This window comes from Cynocephalus volans, chromosome 1 (assembly GCF_027409185.1).
Source record: "Cynocephalus volans isolate mCynVol1 chromosome 1, mCynVol1.pri, whole genome shotgun sequence".
In the NCBI taxonomy this organism is placed as follows: Eukaryota; Metazoa; Chordata; class Mammalia; order Dermoptera; family Cynocephalidae; genus Cynocephalus; species Cynocephalus volans.
Genome location: NC_084460.1, coordinates 268,394,877 through 268,420,777, shown reverse-complemented (window position 1 = coordinate 268,420,777; position 25,901 = coordinate 268,394,877). Strand labels below are relative to the sequence as shown.

The 25,901-nt window shown below is 37.0% G+C and overlaps 1 protein-coding gene across 4 annotated transcripts in view; it reads right to left on the bottom strand.

Moving 5' to 3' along the window:
* Positions 1-25,244, bottom strand: part of LOC134383752 (cytochrome P450 20A1) — a 65,711-nt gene extending 40,467 nt beyond the window's left edge. For all 4 annotated transcript variants that reach the window (XM_063105116.1, XM_063105125.1, XM_063105134.1 and 1 more), the window contains exons 1-4: positions 25,116-25,244; positions 19,471-19,520; positions 18,581-18,747; positions 15,980-16,122 (exon numbers count right to left, since the gene is read on the bottom strand). In XM_063105116.1, the coding sequence (XP_062961186.1) occupies positions 15,980-16,122; positions 18,581-18,747; positions 19,471-19,520; positions 25,116-25,187 (432 nt within the window). In that variant the 5' untranslated portion in view covers positions 25,188-25,244. The remainder of the gene's footprint in view (positions 1-15,979; positions 16,123-18,580; positions 18,748-19,470; positions 19,521-25,115) is intronic.
* Positions 25,245-25,901: the final 657 nt, after the last annotated feature.

Below are 25,901 nucleotides of genomic sequence, written 5' to 3'. Positions count from 1 at the left end.
GTGAAGCAATGGGAACTCTCACAAATGCTGGTCGGAATGTAAAATGAAATCACTTTAAAAAACCATTTGGCAATTTCTGAAAAAGTTAAATATGCACCTACTATATGACCCAACCATTCTATTCCTAGGTATTTACCCAAGAAAAATGAAAGAAGATGTAGACATAAAGATTTGTACAAGAATGTTCAAACAGCTTAATTTTAATGACCAACTACAAATAGTCCAAGTTCATATCAACAGGTAAATGGATTAACTGTGGTATATCCATGCAAGAGAATATTACTTAGGAATAAAGGGAGTTAGTTATTGATACATGCAACAATATGGAAGAATCTCAAAATAATTATGCTTAGTAAAAGTAACCAAACAAAAAAGAATACATACTTTATGATTCTATTTACATAAAATTCTACAAAGTACAAACTAATCTCTTGTGACAGAAATCAGATCACTGGGGACCTACAGGTTTTGTCAAGGGGCAGAGGGTTGGAATGTAAAGGGGCAAGAGAAAGCTTTTGGGGGTGATAGATGTGTTCACTATCTTAACTGTGGTGGTCAAAACTTAAATCACACACTTCAAAAATGTGCAGTACATGTATTGATATTCAACACCATACCCACAGATATGTGCAATTGATTATGTTTCAATAAAAAAAATATACAGTTTATTGTATGTCAATTATGCCCCAAATCAAACTGTCAAAATAAAAAAAAGTGAGGGGGAAAACTAATGCCTATCTCCCACAAACTCTTTCAATCTTACACAGAGAAGGACGGAATGCTTTCCTCCTCATTTTATGAGGCTAGCATAAACCTAATACCAAAACCTGACAGAGGCATTACAGGAAAAGAAAATTATAGACGAATTTCCCTCAAAAACACAGATGCCAAAATCTTCAACAAAATATAAGCAAATCAAATCTGGCAATATATAAAAATGACAGTACATTACTACCAAATGAAGCTTATCTTAGAAGTGCAAGGATGATTCAACAATCAAAAGTCAATCAGTGCTGTTGGTCAGGATATGTGGAGATATTAGAACCCTCCTACACTGCTGGTGGGATTGTGAAATGGAGTAGCCACAGTGGAAAGCAGTATGGTATATTATAACTTCAAAAAGTTAAATATAGAATTATCAGCAATTCCACTCCTAATATATACTCGAAAGAATTGGCAACTGACACTCAAAGAAATACATGTATATGCATGTTCATAACAGCACCATTCATAATAAGAAAAGGTGAAAACAACTCAAATATCCATTGATGGATAAATGGATAAACAAAATGTGGTATATCCATACAACAGAAAATAATGAAGTTCTAATACATGTTAAGACAGATGAAACTTGAGGATATTATGCTAAGTGAAATAAGCCAGACACAAAAGGACAAATATTGTAAGGGGGGTCTTCAAAAAGTTCATGGAAATATTTGTATTATCTTTTAATTCCATTTTTCCATGAACTTTTTCAAGTACTCTCATATGTCTACTTATATGAGGTACCTAGAATAGTCAAATTCATAGAGACAGAAAGTAGAATAGAGGCTACCAGTGGCTGGGGGTTGAGGGGAGTTATTGTTTAATAAATGTAGAGTTTTAGTTTGGGATGATGAAAATGTTTTGAAGACAGACAGCGGTGACTAATGTACAACATCAATGAACTTAATGCCACTGAACTATACACTTACAAATGGTTATGATGGTAAATTTTAAGTTATGTATATTTTACCATAATAAAAACTTTTAAATTTAAAAAATAAAATATTTTATTAAAGCAATAAAGTACTGATACATGCTACAACATGCCTGAACCTCAAAAACTTTATAGTGAATGCAAGAAGCCAGACCCAAAAGGCCACATACTGTATAATTCTATTTATTTGAAATATTCAGAATAGGTAAATCTATAGACACAGAATACAAATTATTGGTTGCCAGTGTTAAAATCTATCCTAAGGGATGTACCAAATGGACTCACCTTGTGGCAAAAGAGACACTCTAAAACTACCAATCAGAACCAAATGGTCATAGCAGAATGAGGGGTTAAATATGTATTTTCACAATTACTATATGTATATATGTTATAGCCATGAAGCTTTTCTTACTGTAATTAAGCATAAACCAGTTTCTTGAAAAAAATGTTGAAACAGCTACAGCTGGAAATTTCCCAACTGACCTTCAACAGGCCACCTGGCACAGCCGACTGACCCTCCCTGATTTGGGGGCCCTGCTACAGCTTCGATTGGACAGAGAATCAGCTTCACAAACATTCCTTGCTGATAAGTGACAGCAACCTTCAAATCATCTTTGGCTGGTTTGTAGAGACTGGGCATAAACTGTCTTTTGCGCCCTATGGTTAACTTTTGATGTCAGGAGCCAAATTTCACCTCATTTTAATACTAAATCTCCTCCCCAAAGTGAACATGGGATGTATGTTACATGTGTTTGCCCACTAGAAACGCATATGACTTCCCTCATAACTACTCATAGAATTCCCCCCAAACCTGCTATGTATGTAAAGCTGCCCCTGTGAGACATAAATAACATTTTCTCCCTCCCTCTGTCGGAGCGTGGACTTTGTATTTACCTAGAGCCTGTCTTCCCCAATCTGCAGGTTGCCTTTTTCTCTAAAAATAAAGTTTCTCCTTTTCTTTACTCATGGTCTTTTGTTAACACCAGGGCCTGCAGGAAGGGGAGAAGAGAGCAACTTGGGTATACAGCTCCATTTGGGGAGATGAAAATATTTTGGAACAAGATAGAGGTGGTGGTGGTTGCATAAGATTGTGAATATACTAAATGCAACTGAGTTATCCACTTTTAAATGTCTAATTTATGTGAATTTCACCTCAATTAAAAAAAGTGGGTCACCATATTAATCATATTAAAATTATATGATTATCTCAATAGACACAAGAAAAGCATCTGACAAAATATCTACTCATGATAAAAATTCACAGCAAACTAGGAATAGAAAGAAACCTCAATATAAGAGGCATCTATAAAACATCTACATACTACGTCACACAACAGAGAAAATTCATCACCAGCAGAATTAAACTGAAAGTAATAATGTTCTTCAGGTAAGCAGTGGTGGCCCCCAAAAGATATGTCTATATCCTAACCCACAGAACTTGTGAATGTGAACATAATTGGAAAAAGAGTTTTTGTAGATGCAATTACATTAAGGATCTCAAAATGAGATCATCCTAGATTTAGGGTAGGCTCTAAATCCTTTTTATCTTTATATAAGATAGAGGCAGAGGGAAATTTGAGACCCAGATACACACAGGGGAGAAGGCCATGTAAAAATGGAGGTAAGACTAGAGTTATGCAGCCCCAAGCCAAGGTACACTTGGAGCCACCAGAAGCTGGGAGAGGCAAGGAAGGATTTTCCCCTGGAGCTTCAGAGAGAGCTTGCCCCTGCTGACACCCTTATTATAGACTTCAGATCTCCAAAATTTTAAGAGAATAAATTTGTGCTGTTTTAAGCCTCCCAATCTGTAATAATTTGTCGAGGCGGCCTTAGGAGCCTTAGGAAACTAATACAAGGTAGAAAACAATTGATTACAGACAAAAGCATGAAAAATGCTAGAAAGTAAAGAGCAATGGAATGTGGATAAAAATTGAACAAATACTAACTCTACAAAACCAAACTATAAAGGTGGGAGGGAGAAAATGGAGTTAAAGTAAGGCCTTAGCATTGCTGAGTAATTGGAAAAAGTTATCATTAACATTAGGTTATAACATGTCCAAGAAAGCCTATTGTAATCTCTAGGGCAGTGGTTCTCAACCAGGGTGATTTTGCCTCCAAGGGACATTCAGAAATGTCTGGAGACATTTTTTGGTTGTCACAACTGGGGTGGGGTTGCTACTGGCACCTAGTGATTGAAAGCCACAGCTGCTACTAAATACCCATAACAAAGAATCATTGGCCCCAAGTTTGAAAAGTGCCAACACTGAAAAATCCTTCTCTAAACTGATATTAAGATATACTAAATGAATACATAACTAACAAGCTAACAGAGAGAAAATTGAGTATTCAAAAATATTTGATTAATTCCAAAGGTAAGAAAGCAAAAAGGAAAACATAAAATAGGTGGTTCAAATAGAAAACAAAAGTAGAATGGCAAATTTAAACCCATATGTATCAGAAAATTTTCTGCTATAAATGAAGTGAATGTTTCAATTGAAAGACTAAAATAGTCTGTATTAAAAAAAAACACTATAGGGCCGGACCCGTGGCACACTCGGGAGAGTGCGACACTAGGCGCGCAGCAGTGCTCCCGCCACGGGTTCGGATCATATATAGGGATGGCTGGTGCACTCACTGGCTGAGTGCGGTGCGGATGACACCAAGCCAAGGGTTGCGATCCCCTTACCGGTCACAAAAAAAAAGACAAAAAAAAAAAAAACCCACTATATACTACTTCCAAGAAACATGCTCCAATTATGAAGACATAGAGGTTGAAAGTAAAAGAAAGGAAAAAGATACATCAAACCCTAACTGAAGGAAAGCTAGTGAAGCTAATATCAGAAAAAAGGCAAAGCATTACTAGAGATAAAGAGGGATATTTCACAATGATATAGGAGTCACTACCAGGAATATGTAATAATTCTAAATTGGTATACACTCAATTTCACAACTTCCAAATACATAAACCAAGACCAGATAGATCTAAATGAAGAAATCCACAAATCCACAATTAGAGTGGGAGACAAACTTCTCTCAGCGGCTAAAAAAAAAAAGCATACAAAAAAGATCAACAATGACAGCAGAGCACACATTCTTTTCAAGGGCTCCATGTATAAGGCCTGCAGTTCCCATTCTATTTACCAAACATAACCATATGCAGGGACACAAAGCAAGTCTCAAAAAGATTTCAAAGGACTGAAATCATTGAAGGTATGTTCTCTGACATTAGTGCAATTAAGCTAGAAATCAATAACAAAAAAATATTTAGGAAAATTCTAACTGCCTGGAAATTAAGCAATATACTTGTATATAACCCTTGAGAGCCAAAGAAAAAATCACAATGGAAATTAAGAATTATTTTGAATGGAATGATAATGGAAATATTACACATCAAATCTTGTGCAAGATAGAATCATAGAGGAAAATTTTATAGCCTTAAACTCATGGATAGGGAGGGAAAAGGCTGATAGCTTCCACCTCCATGTAAATAAGCAAAGTAAGAAAGTATATCCTTAGAGTAACCAACTATGTTCATGCTCACTAAGAAATAAAATAAAACCTGAAGACTGATAAACTTTAAAAATAGAAGGCCTTCTGAGACAAAGATCAGGATGTGGGCCAAGAACAGATCAAGGAGTGGGAAAAACACAAAGTAGCAAAAAGTTTGCTGTCAGGAACTTAAAGTTTGAGACTGGTTTTAACATTTAACAAAAGGAATGTCTTTCATAAGCATTACTATAATATTTGGTTCAAGATCCAGTACTTGATAACCATTAGACATAAACCTTTTGAGAGTAACTTTTTAAACTGGTAATCCTAGTACCTAGCACGGTACCTGGCAAATCTTACATGCTCAATAAATATTAAGTGAATTAATCACTTCCCTTTTTCAAAATGACTGTTCTTCCTTTACTTCAAACAATAAGGTATGTTTCTGACAGCAACTAAGAACTCTCTCAAAAATTATCACTAGATACCTCTTTAAATATTCAATTTTGTCTTAGTAGTAACGTTTTATGACAATATAGGTAGTCACTGCATATGTATGTTTAAGTCCTCCTAACCCCCATTGTGACCGTATTAAGAGGTAATTAGGTAGTAGAGCCCTCATGTGTTAGTTTAGTGCCCTTATAAAAAGACAAGAGACTGTTCTCCACCATGTGAGGACACAGCAGCAAGAGAAGGCCCATACCAGAACCCAACCATGCTGGCACCCTGACTTTGGACTTCCTAGCCTCCAGAACTGTGAGGAACAAATGTTTGTTTTTTCAGCTACCTAGTCTATAGTAATATCTTACAGCAGCCTGACAAAGACAGACATTGAACATTAGATCTTTCACTTTATAAAATTTGGTTTTATATAAAACAAAGTTTTAAAAAATCTGATGATAATGAAAAATGAAGTAACAACAGCAAGGAACATAATTCCTCCCAAATCAACTGCTCCATATTAATGACATCCAGAAGAATAAAGGAAACCAAATACATACTCCTAAAAAGTTAATGAATAAAAGCCTTTGTTTTAAGAGAATATTTAATGAATTATTAAGTTTTGATTTTAATAATTAAGTGAATTATAACGCTTTGTTTCTAATCATAATTAAATGAATATTCAGACTATCAGTGATAGTTGAATAGTTCATTTTTAAAAATTGTACAGTAATACAGGTAATATAAAAGAAAGTTAAACACTACAGGTAAATGAAAATGTAGAAATTAATTTAAATCATCTTAACTCAGATAGAGATAACTACTGATAACATGATTTTAACATACATGTGTATCTAACATACGTTTTTCTAACATACATGTATCCATTTATATGTGTGCATGTATGTGTATATAGATATATTTTGGAAAACGTAATAATACTATACAAACTGTTTTATATGCTGGGGTTTTCACTCATACCTGTTATGGGTTAAACTGTGTTCCCCAAAAAGATGTTGAAGACTTAACCCCCAGTACATGTGAACGTGACCTTATTTGGAAGTAGAGTCTTTGCAGGTTGTCAAGTTAAGAGGAAGTTATTGGGTGGGCCTTAATCCAATATAGCTGGATTGAAAAGGGAAAATGTGGACACCAAAACAGACATGTACATAGAGGGACTGCCTTGTACATATGAAGACAGAGATCTGGGTGATACATCTACAAGCCAAGGAACACCAAAGGTTGTCAGCAAACTACCAGTTGCTGGGAAGGAGGCCTGGGACAGATTATCCCTCAGTGTCAGGGTTCTCCAGAGAAACAGAACCAATAGGAGATTGGTATATATACATATATGTATACACACACACACACACACACACACACACACACACACACACACACACACACACACACACACTCACATATACTCGCACATACCATATTTAGATACATATATTGTAGATATATAGAGATACATAAAAAAAGATTTATAATAGGAATTGGCTCACATGATCATGAAGGCCAAGAAGTCCCACAATCTGCTACCTGCAAGCTGGAGAACCAGGAAAGTTAGTGGTGTAATTCAGTTTGAATCTGAAGACCTGAGAACCAGGGGAGCCGATGGTTTAGGTCCTAGTCCAAGTCCAAAGGCAGAGAATTGAGGAGCTGATGGTATAAGTACTAGTCTGAGTCCAGAGACCCAAGACCAGGACCACTGATGTCTGAGGGCAGGAGAAGATGGAATTCCCAGCTCAAGCAGAGAGAGCAAATTTTCCCTTTTTTCACCTTTTTTTTTTTTTTTTTGGTCGTTTTTTCGTGACCGGCACTCAGCCAGTGAGTGCACTGGTCAGTCCTATATAGGATCCGAACCCGCGGCGGGAGCGTCGCCGCGCTGCCAGCGCAGCACTCTACCAAGTGCGCCACGGGCTCACCTTTTTGTTTTATTCAGGCCCTGAACAGATTGCATAGTGGCCACTCTCATTAGATAAGAGCGGATCTTCTCTACTCAGTCTACCAATTCAAATGCTAATCTCCTCCAGCAACACCTCAGACATACCCAGAAATAATGTTTTACCAGCTATTTGGGCATCCCTTAGCCCACTGAAGTTGACACATAAAATTAACCACCACACAGCCCTCAGAAGAAGCTAATCCTACTCACACCTTGATCTCGGACTTCTAGCCTTCAGAACTGTAAGACAACAAATTTCTGTTGTGCAAACCACCAAGTTTGTGGTATTGTTACACCAGCCCTAGTAAACTAATACACCACCTTAAAATCGTATCCTTGTGTCAATAAACAAACATCACTGCCATCTCTCTTAATGTTTTCATTCCACTCCACTGTCTGGATTTACTGTCATTTATTTAGCTAATCCTCTATTTGAGTATTTTCCAATTTCTGCTACAATAAACGTGCTTTAATAGTAATCTTTTTTTTTTTTTTTTTTTTTTTTTTTGAGAATGGCCAATGCAGGGATACACATTAATTGACCTTGGTGTTAAAAACGGCAGTCTAACCAATGGAGCTAACCGGCCAGCCCAAACAGTAATCTTTATACATACATCTATTTGCATTTGGCTTCCTTAGATGTAAAATTACTGGGATAAAAAGTAGTCGTTTTTTAAGTTTTTGATATATATTGCCATTCAGTCTCACGAAAGCATGCATCAATTTACAGTCTTATCGGCAGTATCAAAATGCCCATTTCTCACACTTTTGATAGCTCTAGGTGTTGTCATTTTAAAACACTTCTGTTGATCTACCAGGTAAAAAAATCTCAGCATTGTTTTAATTGGCTTATTTGTTGTTAGTTATTGGTAGGATTTAGACATTTTTGACATATTTAATGACAATTTAGATGTCCTTCTCAGTGTACCGTATGTTCACTTCTTTAGCTTTTTTTCTAGTGTTTTATATCTTTTCCTTAACAATGCATAAGAGCTTTTTTACATAGCTAGTTTTTATATACAGTCTAGGATATATCTTTCCCCAGTTCTAAAATGGGTAATAGGTAGTCAAACATTTCTCTGGTGACCTTTGTGAGACTATTCACATGAACAAAAAAAAAGAAAAAGCGAAAGTTAAACACTTCCTAAACATAAAAGATTACTCTTGGGACAATACGTTACCTAGCAGAGATTTTAATTGTGACTATCTTCCCACAGCACCAGATCACTGGTGATTATACAACTAACAGGCAAAATGCTTTCAGCCTATACTGGTAAAGGCTTTTTTTTTTTTTTTGATCCATGACCACAGAAATTTTATTACCAATATTGTCACTTGTATCACATAACTGAGTTGTGATTTGCTCACGGCTTAATCCATTTGTTTTGCCGTACTCTACAAAACAATGCAAATACAGGTGTTATAAATGATTCATCCAGTATTTTTCTGTACTCTAGGCACACATATCTAGTACATTTTCTAGAAGATGATGCGAATCCCATTTAGTTTGTGAATACTGACCACATTGGGTGGGAAATTCTAATGAGTTTCATTTGATAGTCAGTTCAGTATTACACATAATCTTAATCATTGTTAGAAATGTTCAAATATATGATAAATGTTTTCCTTTCCTAATAGATTTACTTTAAGAATATCTCTTCAAATTTTGTCCTGTGTGATAGATACACAATGAAAGATGGAACTATTTAGTGGATAAATAACTGGAATGTGTCTATGCTGGAATATTCTATTAACAGCTACATTTAGATGATATATAAATCACCTGCACATGATATATAAACTATAAAGACCCAAGAAATGTATGCTATTGATCTTATGCATCCTAAATATGACTTAACAAATGTCTTCAGAATGTTCACATTAAAATACCACGCTAATTTCAACTAACATAAAATTGTATCACAGAAAAATAAGGCTTAAGCTAAAATTCTAACTGGAGGCAGGTTTACAATTCAACACATAAGATTTTGGCGTATATGTCAGTTGTTCTAATATAAACAATTAAACTAATTAACTCAATAATGGACTATTAATACTATTAGTAAGCTGTCAATTAGCAGATTCCGGACAACAGCCATAAATTTTAAAATTCAGAAATACTTGTTTAATCAGAATTTAGCCCAAAAGTCACAGGAAAATATGAGGGTGAAGCAGACAGAAGTGAAAAGTTACACTGACAGAACTGAAGCAGAGGTTTACACATAGCCTTGAAGCAAAAATGGTCAGAGTAGGAAGGAGTCAGAACTCACAGGATGAGGCTGAGAGGATTAGAGTCAGTAGAGGATTCAGTCAGAACACAGAACTCACATCTGAATCAAAAAAGAAGAAAAAAAAATCAAAAGGTTTATTGTGGCATTATGAAACATACAACTTATTTTAAGGTGATTACTCTGATAAATGGCAGAGTTCTATCCAGTCTTAAAGAAATCACTGGAAGGGAGGAGGATGCTCTGACAGTAGCGTTTTTCGATACTGTTCTTGCTGATTAATCATTTAATTGCTATTTCTGACTAATGCTTAAGTTAAGTACCCGGCTTGTACTATGGGGTTGACCTGAAGCAAATTTGTCACATATGAGCCAGTCTATGAACCAAAGCTTAAAAACATGATGGCAAGAAACAAGTGAAAACTGGGAAATAATTTTCCACCTTGATTTGTCTTTGACTGGGTAGAAGGAGAAAAGAATGGAATACAGAACAACAACAACAAAAAAGATTAAAAGTTTGGAAAATAGAGCCTGTGATAAAAGATTAAGGAAGTTAGAATTATTTAGTTTGAAGTAGAGGAGACAGAATAAGTAAAGCTTTTAACAATGGTATTACTGAAAAGAAAAATGTGCTTCTATCATCACTGAAAGCAAAGCAAAGAGAAATGAGCAAAACTCCCTAGAGATATACAATTAAATACAAAATTATTTCTTACTGACAAATGTTAGGTGTTTAAACAGAATACAAAGGAAGATTCTAACTGGTGAATGCTCAGAAATAGGCAACATAACTGCTTCCAGGGAGGACAATGAAGGGTGACAGGAATAGCTATGACATCAAAGCAGGCAGCCTGAGAGGTTCAGAGAACATGATGTAAGCATGGCCAACATAAAATCCTGAAATAGAAAACAGGAATGGAAACAAAGAGAGTGTGGGAATTTGGGTATACAAGTATCTTGACAGCTATAAATTCTGGCTATCAGTTACAAATGGAAGCTGGAAAGGACAGAGACTAACCAGTAGCCAACTACAGTTAAAGGTCATGTTCAGTTTGTTTTTACAAGCAAAACTGTGCTTAGAGGAACCAACATATTAATTAATGCTTACGGTGAACTCAGCAAGCCAGACTCAAGCCTTGACTGGAAAGTATGAGTTTCAAATAGAATAAGGAAAAAGTGGCATTAAATATTTACCAAATGTAATTTTTAAAAGTGGACATTGTAAAAAGTCAATAAGGTACCCTCTTAATAGCTACCAGGTATTTTTATAACTCAAAAAAGTTACAAAACTTCTTATGTACAGTCAGGACATTTTCAGGAAGGATGAACAAAGTTATAGAAGAGGGGATGGAAAAGAAACTAAAACTGACCAAGTGGCTATTATATGCTAAACACTGTTAGGCCCTTTAAAAATCATGTCCTTGTTGGCATAATGTCTGGGCTTTGCTTTAAAATAATCCAGAAAGAGGATAGGGGAAGTGGGAAGGGGTATAGATAAAATAAAATTGAGTCTAAGTTAATAACTATTAAAGTTTGGTGATGAGGACACAAATGGTCATTTATACTATCTGCTCTGTTTTTGTTTCCTTAAAATCTTCCATTATTTAGGGCCAAGCCCGTGGCACACTCGTGAGAGTGCGGCCCTGGGAGCACAGCAACGCTCCCGCCGCGGGTTCGGATCCTCTATAGGAATGGCCGGTGCGCTTACCCGCTGAGTGCCGGTCACGAAAAAGACAAAAACAAAACAAACAAAAAAAAAACTTCCATTATTTAAAAAATTCCTTAATCTATATAATGTGAGAGTAAGTAAGATGTGTTTGTGCATTTGTAAGTGGATGTGAGTTTAATATTTTTAGAATAGAAAGGACTTCAGTGTCACCTTCCAAACGAGATAGATATAAGCCCATCAACTATAAAAACCCTGCATGAAAGAGGGAATGCATTAGCCAAGTTTCAGAGGAACAGGAAAAATACAAGGAGAAATCTTAACAGAACAGAAGCAGCAGCAAATAAACAGCAAGAAAAACTACTTAAACAAATGGTAAGGTATTTCTTGAGTAGTTACTGTGTTCTAAGACCTATTCTTAGATATTTGACATCATTATCTCATATAATCCTCACAGCAAATTTGTAATGTGGAGGTTATTACCCTCAATTTACAGAAGAGGACGTAAAAGCTCAGAAAGGTCAAGTAACAACAAAAACAATCATGCAGATACTAAATGATACCAAAATTCAGAGCCTCTCTACCTGATGCCCAAGCTTAATAGCCTTTGCTGTATATAGTCTATCTAGAAATGGTGGGATGATCAGAGATAGCTTACCTGGAAACTGACATGTAAACTAGGAGCTGAAGAATGAACATACATTAACTAGGTGTACAGATGACGGCGGGGACATTCCAGGCAGTGGGACTAGCCTATACAGAGGCTCTAAGATAGGAAGGAACAAGGTACCTCTGAAGAACTAAAAGAAAACAAGTGCGGCTAGAGTACTATAAGCCCAGATGAGAGGTGGGAAGTGAGGCTAGAAAAGTAATAAGCAGGCTACATCACACGCAGTCATGAAGACTACATTAAACATTTTGGAGGTTCTCCCAAGAACAAAGGCAATCAAGTTTTTTACCAAGGGAAAGATAAAATAAGATTTGCATTTAAAAAATATTCTTAGGGGTTCTGAACCTAGAGTGCACAGACACCAAAGGGTCTGTCCACAGAATCCAGCAGTTCATGAACTTGGAGCAGGGGGAAAAAATCTTTCTTTTTCACTAACCTCTGAATAAAACTTATTTATTTATTTATTTATTTTTTTCCAAACAAAAACCAGAAATCATTTTTACTTGTCAGATGGACCATGATTAAAAATACTGATAATACAAAGTGTGGGTGAGCTCATGGGCAAATTTATGAGTAGACTGATAAATCACTGATAGAGGTGTACAATGGATCAGTCTTTCCATTTGTCAATGTCTATCCAAATTTTTTTTTTAACTTTTTTATTGTAACATAGTTGATTGTACATCTCTGTGGGGTACAGAGTTGAACATCAATACCTGTGAGTAATATGTGATGCTGAAATCAGGATATTAGTGTATTCAACAATATACAATGTAATCATTTTTCATGGCCCTTTACCAATTCTACCCTTACCTCCCCCATTTCCCACCTTGGGTAACCTCAATTCCGTTCTATTATTTCGAAAGTTCAACAAATTACTGTGATTGTTACATCTTTTTTTTTGTTTAATTTGTTTATTTTTTAGCTCCCATTTATGAGTGAGAACATGAGAACATTTCTCTTTCTGTGCCTGGCTTATTTCACTTAACATGCTTTTCTCTAAGTTCATCCATGTTACTGTGAATGGCAGGATTTCATTATTTTTTATGGCGGAGTAATATTCCATTCTGTAAATATACTACATTTTCCTTACTCAGTCATCCAGCAATTGACATTTATTGGTTCTAACTCTTGGCTATTGTAAATAGAACTGCAATAAACATGGGAGTGCAGGTATCCCTTCAACATAATGATTTTCATTCCTTTGGAAATACCCAGCAGTGGGACTGCTGGATCATGTGGCAGTTCTATCTGTAGTTTTTTGACGAACCTCCATACCATTTTCCACAATGGCTGCACCAATTTGCAGTCTCACGAACACTGTAGGAGGGTTGCCCTTTCTCTGCATCCTCTCCAGCACTTGTTATTCTTTGTCTTTTTGATAATAGTCAGTCTAATGATATCTCAATGTGGTTTTGATTTGCATTTCCCTGATGCTGAGTGATGTTGAGCATTTTTTCATGTGTCTGTTCTGAAAAAAATTTAACATTTCCTTCAATTATGAATTTAGGCCCTTTGACTTTGTTACTAATAAAAATCTCAAAATATGTTCACTTAATATTACAGTTATTGCAACAATCTCAAAATAATGATTTTGTCCCTCACAACATGACCATTTTGGGATACATTGCTAGATATTGCTATTTAAAGCATCAAAAAGAAGCATGGAGGGAGAAGTGATGAACTAACAGGTACAAAACCACACTACCTGTCCTAAGTGAATCATGGTGCAGTATATGTAACACACTGCAACCCACAGATATGTACAAGTAAATGTTAAAATAAATTTAAAAAATAATAATCAAAAATAAAAAGCACATATATTATAATATCACAAGTTTTTAAAAAAAAATATTTTGATAACTATATTAGTTTCCTTTGAAGATGTGCATTTAAAAATGCTGTTCTCAGAAGGAGTCTAAAGGATTAATTAAACTGCCACGGGGTACATGTCATAAAAAAAAAAGGTTTAAGAACTCTGTATTAGTCTGTTTTGTGTTGCTATAACAGAAATACCTGAGACTGGGTAATTTATAAAGAACAGAGGTTTATTTGGCTGGGACAGCTGCATCTGGCACAGGCCTCAGGGTCTGCTCCTGCTCATGGCAGAAAGCAGCAGACAGCCGGCAGGTACAAGCAGATCACATGGAGAGAGGAAGCAAGAGAGAGAGAGGAGGTGCCAGGGTCTTTTTAAGCAATGAGCTCTCACGGGAACTGATAGGGCAAGAACTCACTCATTAATCCCCCCTCCCCCAGGGAAAGCATTAATCCATTCATGAGGGATCCGCCTCATGACTCAAACAGCTTCCAACTCTGCCACATTGGGGATCAGATTTCCACATGAGTTTTCAGGGACCACACATCCAAACTCTATCAGACTCCTGAAGAGGGTGGAAAACAGATGGAGAGAGGAGGATAGAGAGACAGTAGAGGATCAAGCAATTCAGATAAGATTATGGAAACTTAAACCAGGGTGGTGACAGTGTTGGTGGAGAGAAGTAGATCAATTTGAAAGATATTTAGGAGGTAAAATTGACTTTAGAGATGCTTTTCAAATATGATTTTCAAGGAATACTGTCCTAAAAATGCTTACAATACAATGACAAATAAAAAAAGCAGAGTCTATCCATACAATAATGATGTCAATTACACTAAAATTCTATTGTGCACAGAAGACACTGGAATGATAGAATGTATTCTAAAATGTTAAACATGGTTATCAGTGGGTAATGAACAGTATTAAAATATTTATTTTGTCATAGACTTTTCTAAATTTTTACATATTTTGTAAAATGACTGCCAGAAAAAAGTTAAATTTTAAAGTTATTTTTGGAAAAATTTTAATAAAATGAGAAAATGTTTATGATATGTTTTAAAGTGAAAAAGTACATAAAATTGTGTATATAGTATCTCAAAAATATATATACCTATAGTGAAATTACAGGTGATTTACTTGAACTTATATTTTCCATGTTTTCTATAGAAACCACATATTACTTTTATAAATTACATTATGTTTAAAGGGTACAGGTAGATGTATTAGCTTTAAATAGAAGGAAGAATTCTTTAAGATTTAAAATCAGGAGAAAGAACAATGGACTGAGATGGACAGAGTTTGTTGGTTGGAGAATAGGAAGCTGAGGGAGTTCACAAGTAAGGGACTCTAATCTCAGCAAAGCAAGAGGCAAGGACTGGGTATGACTGGCAATACCAGATAAGGGTGAAGGTTTCGAATAGTCCTGGGGGGACACAGAGAACTGTCAGGTAGCACACAAGACTCAGCCAAGGGTCTTTAGGGACAAAAGGAAATGGCATGGATAATATCATTGTTCTCAAATTTGTAAATCACTTGTGAAACTTCTTAAAAATGTCAGGTCCCCCTTCCAGTGATTCAGAATGTTCAAGGAAAGCCCAGTAATCTGCATTTTTAACAAGTGGGAGTGTTTCAGGTGGACTCAGACCATGTTTTAGGAAATGTTGGCTTAAGAGTCTGGCCTGAAAACAAAGGAGAAATCAACTGATACAGAAAACTTCTTCAGATTCTCTACACTCCCATCCTTTTAACTTATACAGTGAGTTTAGATGGTAAGATTTTTGTTTTGTTTTCTTTTTTGGGTGTGTCTGTTTTGTTTTTGTTTTGTTTTAAAATTTCAGGAGAATAAAAATCATCTTACAGAGATAGGTAAGAAAAGAACAGCAAATCCTTTCTGGCTGATCTACAGGAAAGTAAACAAGAAAAGAAAAGAAAAGAACCGCAAAGACAGGATATACCAATAGTTAAAAAATATACTAGTATCTATATTGTAGAACACCAGACCGAACTATTTATCACCTACCTTTAGCAGGAGGGCAAAATTACTCTGCAGAGAATTAGTCACACCATTTTCATACAATTTTTTCCTCATGTGGTTTTCACTCACACTCCCATCACCAGATTGATACCTTAATAATGACTTTAGCATGGTTTCAAAAGGGTCCGCTGAAACAGACAAATTAAATATTTCTGTATCAAAATAATCACCCCAAAAAAATCTCCAGCACGAGGACAAAGAGATCAGGTAGGTAAAGGATTATAGCTGAGAGCGTGGCAATTCTTTTTCACAACTCCCTTAATTGTCTTTTCTAAATATGAACAGTTCAAGAGTCAACAAAAATTGGCAAGAATACAATATCCTAACTGAGAATTCCAGTCTCTCATTAATATTTGTGTAAATTTTCTACCTACATCACTATAATATCTTTGAATTAAAAAAAGCCCATTCCACTGATTTTATTTTTTTTATTGATTATGCATATTCACGGGGCACAAAGCTGACCATCACCACCTACCTGTGCCCATGATGTGATGATCAGATCAACACTATGCCTGTTACCACAGACTGCAATTATTCCCCATGTCCCCGACCCAACCTCTCCTTAACCTCCCTCCCCCACCCCCCATCTTCACAGATTTTAAAGCAAAATGGATGCTTGTGTGTGACTGTCTACTAATACAGTTAAAATTAATTAGCTGAGTTCAAAAATGTCTTTTCTCCTTCATTCTTTTATTGTTTCTTTAATGACTATATTGCTTTCACACACACACAAAAGATACATTGTCACTGTAAACAATTTAAACAATATAAGAAAATAAAAAGAAGTAAAATTCACCCTAAATCTCACTAGACAGATAGATACTCACTGTTCAAACATTTTAGACATTTTTTGCGGCTATTATCAATTCTTGACAGACAGAAAAATCTTTCAAATTTCACAAAGGTCTACATGCCCTCCTTTCAGAGCACTTCTCTCAGTTCATTAGTGTGATAATTTGAATAATGTTTACATGCTTCTCTCACTCTCCAACACTAGACTTGAAACTCCATAGGAGCAGAGACCAAGTCTGGTTTTACTCATCACTACATTCCCTGACAGAGCCATCTTTTCATGCTGTGGAAAACTTAGTGATTAAAACCACAATCTTGAGCCAGACTGCCTGGCTTCAAGTCCCAACTTCATCAGTAATTAACCATGTGACGTTGGGCAAATGGCTTAACCTCTCTGTACTTCAGTTTTCTCTTCTGCAAAATAGGGATAACAATAATATCTTCTTCATTAAGTTGTTCTGAGAATTAAATGAGTTAATATTTGTATAATAATTGCTATACAAGTATTTGATAAACAAAATAAATCTAAATCATCATCTTAAGTCTTGCAAGTATTTTACTCAGCCACTAATAAATATTTAAGTTGCTTCAAATTTTTTCTTATAAATAATGCTAATAAGAAACTTTTTCATTCATGTGATTATCAATTCATGAATAAATTCCTTAAGATATTAATTTGAGGGTCATTGCCAACCTCTTCTCCAGAAGTTTGTACATTTACACTCCATGTTTCCCTGTTCACTCATCAACAATGAGTTTTGCCAATATTCTTCATCTCTTCTAATCAGAGAAGTAAAAATCTCATTTTTATTTTTATCCAACTAAATATTAGTGAGGTTGAAATCTTTTAATTTGTTTATTGGCCATTCATATTTTCTTCTTTCTTAATTACCTTGTCTTTACCCATTTTTCTACAAGGGCATTTTATTTTTGTTTTCTTATTAGTTTCTATTTATACTAAATATATGGATATATTTGATATGGCACGTAAATATTTTTCCTATTTCTCTTTTAAACTTTTTCATAGCAACCTTTTATTTAACAGAAATATAGTACAATGTTTTCTTCTGTTATTTATATGATTTCATATTTTAATCATTTAAAATTTATTTTGATATAAAGAATAAAACAGAAATTGAGATTTCTTTTTCCCAAATAGCTAACCAGTTTTCCCAAAACCATTTATTACCTTTCTCCTTTGTTATGTACAGTCTTTATCATATACACTTGGTTTGTGTTTGGAACTACCTACTCTATTCTATCAATTTGTCTAGTACCATCACAACACAAAATTCTTTAAGTTAATTTAGTTTTATAGGGCTGGCAGTTACCTCAGTTGGTTAGAGCATGGTGCTGATAACACCAAGGTCCACGGTTTGGTCCTTGTACCAGACAGCCACCAAAACAAACAAAGAAACAAAAATCAACCTAGCTTTATAATACACTGTTATCTGACAGTAGAAATATTTCTCTCATTAATATTCTTTTTTAGATTTTTCCTGGCTGCTCATGTATATTTATTCTTCCAGATATACCCTGGAACTGTTTTTTCAGGTTCCAAAAAAAATCCTGTTGGAATTTACATTGGGATTTTATCATATGTTATTTTACAATACTATGTATTAAATGACATAATAAATATAAAGATTTCAGCACAATGCCTAGCATATAGTATAAAACATTCAATAAATGTTGGCTATTCCTATTCAAGAACAACGTATAATTCTTTATTTATAAACATTTGTTCTTAAAAGATAAGAATCAGATAATTAGAAAGAAAATTAAACTTACATGTTTTATTGGGGTTGATATGCTGCTTCAGTACGTCAACGGTGCCCAAACTAACCACAAGGCGCCTGCCAAACCAGAAAGAGACCACAGGCCCGTATCTCTCATGCAAATTAACCAGGAACTCATGCAAACTTCCACTATTCACAATATCTGGAAGATTACCATCTCTGATAAAAGAGCAACATTTGACAAAATAAGCAATTTAACTTGGAAAAATCAGAAAAACAAGAGCTTACTCTGAATTAACTGTGTCAACAGATGAGAGCAAAGGTTCATGAAATTCAAATTACTGTGAAATCCAAAACTCAATTATATCTGCCTTCTTGTTATGTTTCTATAGTTATATTTAGATATGGATTTGTCTGATATTTTGAGAATTCATAATACTTCAAACCAAATAAGAAAGCTGCACAAGGAACGTCTGACTTAAATATTGGGAAACTATCCAACATTTACCAGACCTCATTTTGAGACAGCAATGGACATCATCACGGGCTGATGAAAATCATCAGGTCAGCTACAGCAATTTTTTTCTTTTCTTCTCTCTTAATCCTATTTTTCTATTTTCAGCTTTCTCTGGCAATGGGGAAGTGAAAGCAATTAAAGGTTTTGATTTACACAGCCCTCATTTTTTTTTTTTTTTTTTGTCTTTTTCGGGACCGGTACTCAGCCAGTGAGGGCACCGGCCAGTCCTATATAGGAGTGCGCCACGGGGTCGGCCCTACACAGCCCTCATTTTTGTGCTTAACAAAGTTTAGGTTGTATACCCAGAGGAAAATTTAGAGTAAACAAAGGAATTAAAAAAGATGAATAATCTAAAAATATGGTTTAGTTTTGATACCAAAAATGAAGAGTTGACTCTCCCTGATTTCAAAAAAATAATTACTTACTTTTCTTCAGTTGGAGTAATCCCTGGAATTCCTGCAGCTTGTCTGGAAGCCTTAAGGGAAAAAAAATAGTTCAGTGTAAGGAGTTATATATATATCTCATAAGTCAGATGTGTTTTACTAAGACATCTGCAGGACCTTAAATATTTCCCAATTCAGTTGAATCTGAGGAATTATTTCTATATTTAGTTACCAAAAAAAAAAAAAAAAAAAAGCATTCTTTGCATGTAAAGTGATTATCTTAATATTCTTCTTGTGTCAATTATACTAATAAATGTGTTCAAATAATTTAATATCCACTCTACATCAAGTAATACGTATCAAGTACATATTTCTTTGTTCTGTATCTATATATGGTCCCTGCTTGGATTTAAAAAAAAAAAAATGAATGTCCATTCCTGAAACAATGTTCTTTCAAGTCAAAGAATTTACCAAAATACAATATGATTGTTATGGTCTGAACATTTGTGTCTCCAAAATTTATAAGTTAAAATCTAATCCCCAGTGTGATGGTACTATTAAGTGTCGTCTCTGAGGGCAGAGACCACATCAATGGGATTAGTGCACTTATAAAAGCGGTGTGAAAGAACTTATCTGCTTCTTCCACCATGTGAGGACACAGTGAGGAGGCACCATCTAAAAACCAGGAAATGGGCCCTTACCAGACACTGAATCTGTAGTGCCTTGATCTCAGACTTGCCAGCATCCAAAACTGAGAAAAATAAACTGTTGTTTATAAGCCACCCAGAACAGTTTATGGTATTTTGTTATAGCAGCTGGAAGAGACTAAGACGATGATATTCATCCTTTGCTTTAATGCCATCATTACTAGTGCAATAGTCAGTATGGTGTCTGGTATAAAAATATATTAAATGATAAAATAACTCACAGCAAAACTGTTATAGTGTTAAACTACTTATTCCTCTACAGAATAAATGCAGGGAAAGTTTGGGGAGTTTAAATTTTTTATAATTTTCTACTGGGTTCATGGTTGCTGGGGTTTGGGATCAGTGCTATTTTTTATTTTACAACAAGCATATATTACTTTTATAATATAACTTTTAATAAAATAATTTTTAAATGAATTAAATATTTATATAACAAATAACCTAAAATATTCAACTTCAAAATCACTTCTGAATGTTGTCAATGATTTTGACTAATACTAATCAGAGTTCTATCTACTTGGCATTCTCCCTTTTTTCTACTTAAAATTATATATACAAATGACTGAACATTTATTTAGTTAGTTATTTGGACACTTAAAGGCTAAGCTGTAAAGCATTTGGCCTACTTCTTTTGTTTATTTTATTATTACAGCACTGCTATGAAAATCTTTGTACACTTTACATTTTTCCTCTTATTTTTCTCCCCTTTGGGTTATGTACATCAAAAGAGAAATAATGGGTTGAATGGTACTAACTGAAGAGTTTTACAGTTTGTACAAAATAGTAAAAAATTGGTATCTAGGCAACAGGATGTGTCACTTGCATTTAATTGATGACTATAAAAGCTATAATGTATAATTCTGTCCTATAGTCCTTGTCAAGTTTAATATTACAAATAGTGGGAAAAGGAAAAAACAGCCTCACATTATAAAGAAAGATAAAGTTGGTGGCATAAAAAAGTCTAACTTTCATTTTCTAGGCTGAAATTATTAATGGCGAAACAAGTTTCATGATTTCTCTATAAACATGGTAGATTGATAATATTCATCTATTATCTCTTCTTCCTGAAATCCCACTAAAATGAAAGTAAAGAAATAAGAAAGGAGGAAACAAGAATAAAGAAAATGGGAGAAGAGAGAACAGTGGGTGAACAAATCAACCAGTTTTTGAAAGCGTTAGGCTGAAGAGTGATAAAATGACATAATTAAGAGCCCTCCTCTGCGAGTGTGCAGAGCAGGATTCCTACAAGAAGCAATCAGAGTAGCACTATAGAAAACAAAAAGGCAGAAGAAGGCACAAGGTAAGACACAAGACTAGAATAATGAGTAAAAAGTCTGTCCTTAGACCTCCTAGATGTCCTCCTCCATTCATGTGATTACCACTTCTTCTGATAGGAGACCCTGAGATTCTAAATTCAGGAACAACAGCCTAGGAAGTAGTGATCTCTATGCTTCTATGGGACAATGATTTCCAATCTAGAATTTTATTTTATTGTTTTTTGCAACTGGCCGGTACAGGGATAGAACCCCAGACTCTGGTGTTATCAGTACCACGCCAACCTAGAATTTTATACCAAGCCAAACTATTATTCAAGTGTGAAGTTAGAACTGAGAAATTTTCAAATAAGCAAGTTCTCATTAAATTTATTTTCCTGTAACCTTTTGTCATAACCATCTAGCAAAACCCCAATTCTGATTAAATCCAATGCTCTGTTAACTCTGCCTGTGAACCCACAGCTGGAAAAAAATACAGCCATTCTGAGTCATGTCACTTTAAATTCATGAACCTAAAATGGGTTGTCTGGATATCATAAATTTCCTGAGTTCATTCATTCTCCTAATCTTCTAGATGACTATTTCATTCCTTCCTTGTCTTCAAATCCCATATTCTCACCAATAACTGATAATCTTGCTTCTTTCTCATCAAAAAAATAAAAGCAATCAGGAGATAACTTCCTCACCACACCTACCTATCTACCTATATTTGTGCCCTTACATTCCATCTTCCCTCCTATTACTATGGATGAACTGTTGACGCTCCCAATTAAATGCTTCCCATCCCTTCACATCTGTATTAGATTGCATCCCCTCCCACCTACTCAAGAAAATGGCTACAGCAATTCTCTTGTTTCTTACATCATCAGTTTTCCCTTCATGACATGAGCCCTCATCAGCATATTAACATAATGAAATTTACATAATATATGTAATTACATAATGTAATTTCCTCCACCTGAAAAGATTCAGCTGTGGTTTGAATTTGTCCCCCAAGAGTTCATGTATTGGAGTTATCCTCATTGTAACAGTTTTAAGAGGGTGGGAAATCCAACCACAGTATTTGCAAGGTGGTGCCTTTAAAAGGTGATTGGATTGTGAGGACTATAACCTCATGAATGGATTGACCTATTCATGGATTAATGGGTTGATGGTCTAAGGAGTCACCAGGGAGCAGACTGGTGAAAGAAAGCGAGTGAGCACAAAAAACATGCTCTTGCCCAGCCCTCACTCTTGACGTTCTCACCATGTGACAACCTGTGACACCCTGGGACTCTGTTCAGACTTCCCACCAAGAAGAAGGTCCTCACCAGGTGTGCCCCCTGGACCCTGGGCTTTCCAATCTCCAAAACTGTAAGAAATAAACCTCTTCTCTTTATAAATTTCCCAGTTTTAGGTATTGTTATGAGCAACAGAAAACAGAATACAGGTTGCCTTCACCTCACCTCTTTCTCTAGCTACCACACCCCTTTATAGCAAAAGTCTAAAGAGTTGTCTGTAGTTGATATCCCTGAACCTACTCCATTTAGGTTTATCACCCTCACTGTTCTGCTGAGATTGCTCTTCAGAAGATTATCAACGTTACTAAATTCTCAGGCCTTAACTTACTTGACATATCTGCAATATTTGACTTAACTGATCACTCTCTTCTGCTTAAAACACTGGCTTCCTTCTATTTATCTGGTTGCTCCTTCTTAGTCTGCTTTGTTGTCTCCTCTTCCTTTCCTCAAGCTCTAAACACTGGAGAATCCAGGGATTGGTCCTTGGACCTCTTCTCTCTTGTATCTAAATTCGGTGAGAGATCACAATGAATCTCCTACCTACATCATCTGTACACTGATGGCTCTCAAATTTATATCTCTAGCCTGGACTTTCCCCTCAAACTAAAGACATATATCTAATTATCTTCTCAACATCTCTGCTTAAATGTCTAACAGGCATTTCAAATGCAGCATACTCAAAACCAAACTTCTAATCTCTATGAATCCATACAACCTCCTACCAAAATAAAACTAAACAAAAAGGCTTCACTGGAGTCAATCCATTGTTCCAGCCACCAGTCTAAAAAACTAGAGTTTTCCTTGATGTCTCCCTTTCTCTCACATTTCACATCCAATCATTGGGAAACCCCATTGGCTCTATCTTCACAACGACTAGTTCTCACCATCTCTGCCACTACTACCATGGTCCAAGCCAACACATCTCACACCAAAATGATAATATCCTCCTAACTACTCTGTCTGCTTCCACCCTTGCCCTAGGCCCAGTAAGTCTACTCTTAACATAGCAGCCAGAATGATTTTTTAAAATTTATCTAATAAAATTAAATTTTAATTATCTTACATTAAAAAATTTAAATGTCACTCATCTGTTGAAATCCTCCAGCAGCACACAGAGTGGAAGTCCATAAAATGGCCTACAAGCCATTTAAAATCGGTCCTTTACCCCCATCTTTGACTCTGTCTCTTACTAGTCTCTTCTTCGCTTACTCCACTCCAGCCACACAGGTCTCCTCGCTCTCCAGGAACACACTAGGCATGTTTCTCCTTGAGGCTTTGCATCTGCTGTTGCCTTTGCCTGGAGGCTTTCTCCCACATCTGAACTGCTTGCACCTTCCCCTTCTTCAAGACTAGTCAGTCTCCTTATCTCTTGAACATCCTACTTGTAAAATAACAATCCTACCTACCCCCAACTTTATTTTTACTCATAATACTTAACACTAACAAACTACACATGTTATTTGTTTATATTGTCTGTTTCCCCTCACTAGAATATAAATTCCAAGAATCAGAAATTTTGTCTGGTTTGTTCACTGCTGTATTCCTAGCACATGAAGCCGTGTCTGGGTTCCATGACCCAAAGACTGGAATTGACTGAAAAGAATAAAGTGTTGGTTCTATTAGCGCATCAAAAAAATAGTCGCATTTAAAGATTATGAAAAATTCAAGACTTGGGGCCACTAAAAATGTTTAGTTTCTCAGTAAATAAGATTTTCAGAAGTTCCAGACTGAGTAGCTGCAATATTCCACCTTGCATCGTAGAACATGTCTTAACGACGACTCCTCATCCACCGGTTCTTTTGTTTTAGAAACACCCAGTAAGGCCGACAATGGCGAGTGGCAAAAGAACGGGAGATGAAGGACAGTGGCCCAGCGCAGCGCGGCGCTCTTTCCCTCAGCCCGTATGTGTCCGAGGCCCTGAGAGGGGCAAGACCCGGACCTCCATCACTCTGGGTTCCAGTAACGACACAGTGACAGACACATGGAAAAGCAGAGGACACAAAAAAGTGCTGAGAGAATCCTCAGGAAAGCAGAAAGGAGTGGCGCGCCCTGGAGTTGCCCCCCTGACACACTAGAAAAGAGAATCCGGGTTTGGCAGCGTTACTGCCAAAAAGCCACCCACAGTATTTCAGAGCCGCCTAGGGACAGTGGCGTGTGGTGACGGGCTCGTTGCGGCGGGCCCGCCCGCGAAAACCCGCCCTCAGGCGCAGCTGAACCGCCCGCCCGCCTCGCCCCGCGCTGCCTCGGGGAGGGTGGTCGTGCGACCCGCGCCGCTCCCCGCGAGGCGTCGCGTGGCTCCGAGTACGGTCCCGCGCCTGTGCCCGAGCCCGAGCGGGAACCCTCCTCCCCGGCCCGGCCCGGCCCGGCCCGGCAGCCCGCTGCCAGCACGTCGACGTGGATGCGACGAGGGCCCAGACGGCGGTTACCGGGTAGAGGTAGAGCACGGCTCCCACCAACGCCAGCAGGAAGGTAACGGCGAAGATCGCGAAGTCCAACATGGTTCTTCCGCCCAGGGAGCCACGTCTCGGATCCACCGCTCGGGCCGCAGCGCCTCAGCCTGGCCCTACCGGAGGTCTTCGCGTGTGGGAGGAGGCAGCCGGCGGACCTGGGAACGAATGGGCCGCCGGGGGCGTGACCAAGGCCCGCGGCCCGGCGCGGCGGGGAGAACAATGGAGCGCCGAGGAGCTGGGACGTGAGCCCAGCGCGCAGCCCGCCCGGGCTGAGTAACTCCCGGGCGGAGGCTACGGTGGACGCGGCTGCAGAACACGCCCGCGACTAGGAGAGGAAGCTGCTGGCGAAAGCAGAGCCCGGGCTTCTGAGAGAAGTTAGGAGTTATCTTCGCTCTGCCCCGGCCAACACTTCCCGCAATGGATTTAAGATTAGATCCTCTAAACCAGTGGTTCTCAAAGTGCGGTGCCTCAACCGGTCGCTTCAGTGGCCGGGGAACTCATTAGAAATGCAGATTCTCGGGCCGACCCCGTGACTTACTCGGGAGAGTGCGGCGCTGCACACACACACACACACACACACACACACACACACACACACACACACACACACACACACACACACACACACACACACACACACACAGAGTGCGGCGCTGCACACACACACACACACACACACACACACACACACACACACACACACACACACACACACACACACACACACACACACACACACACAGTTATGCAGATTCTCGATCC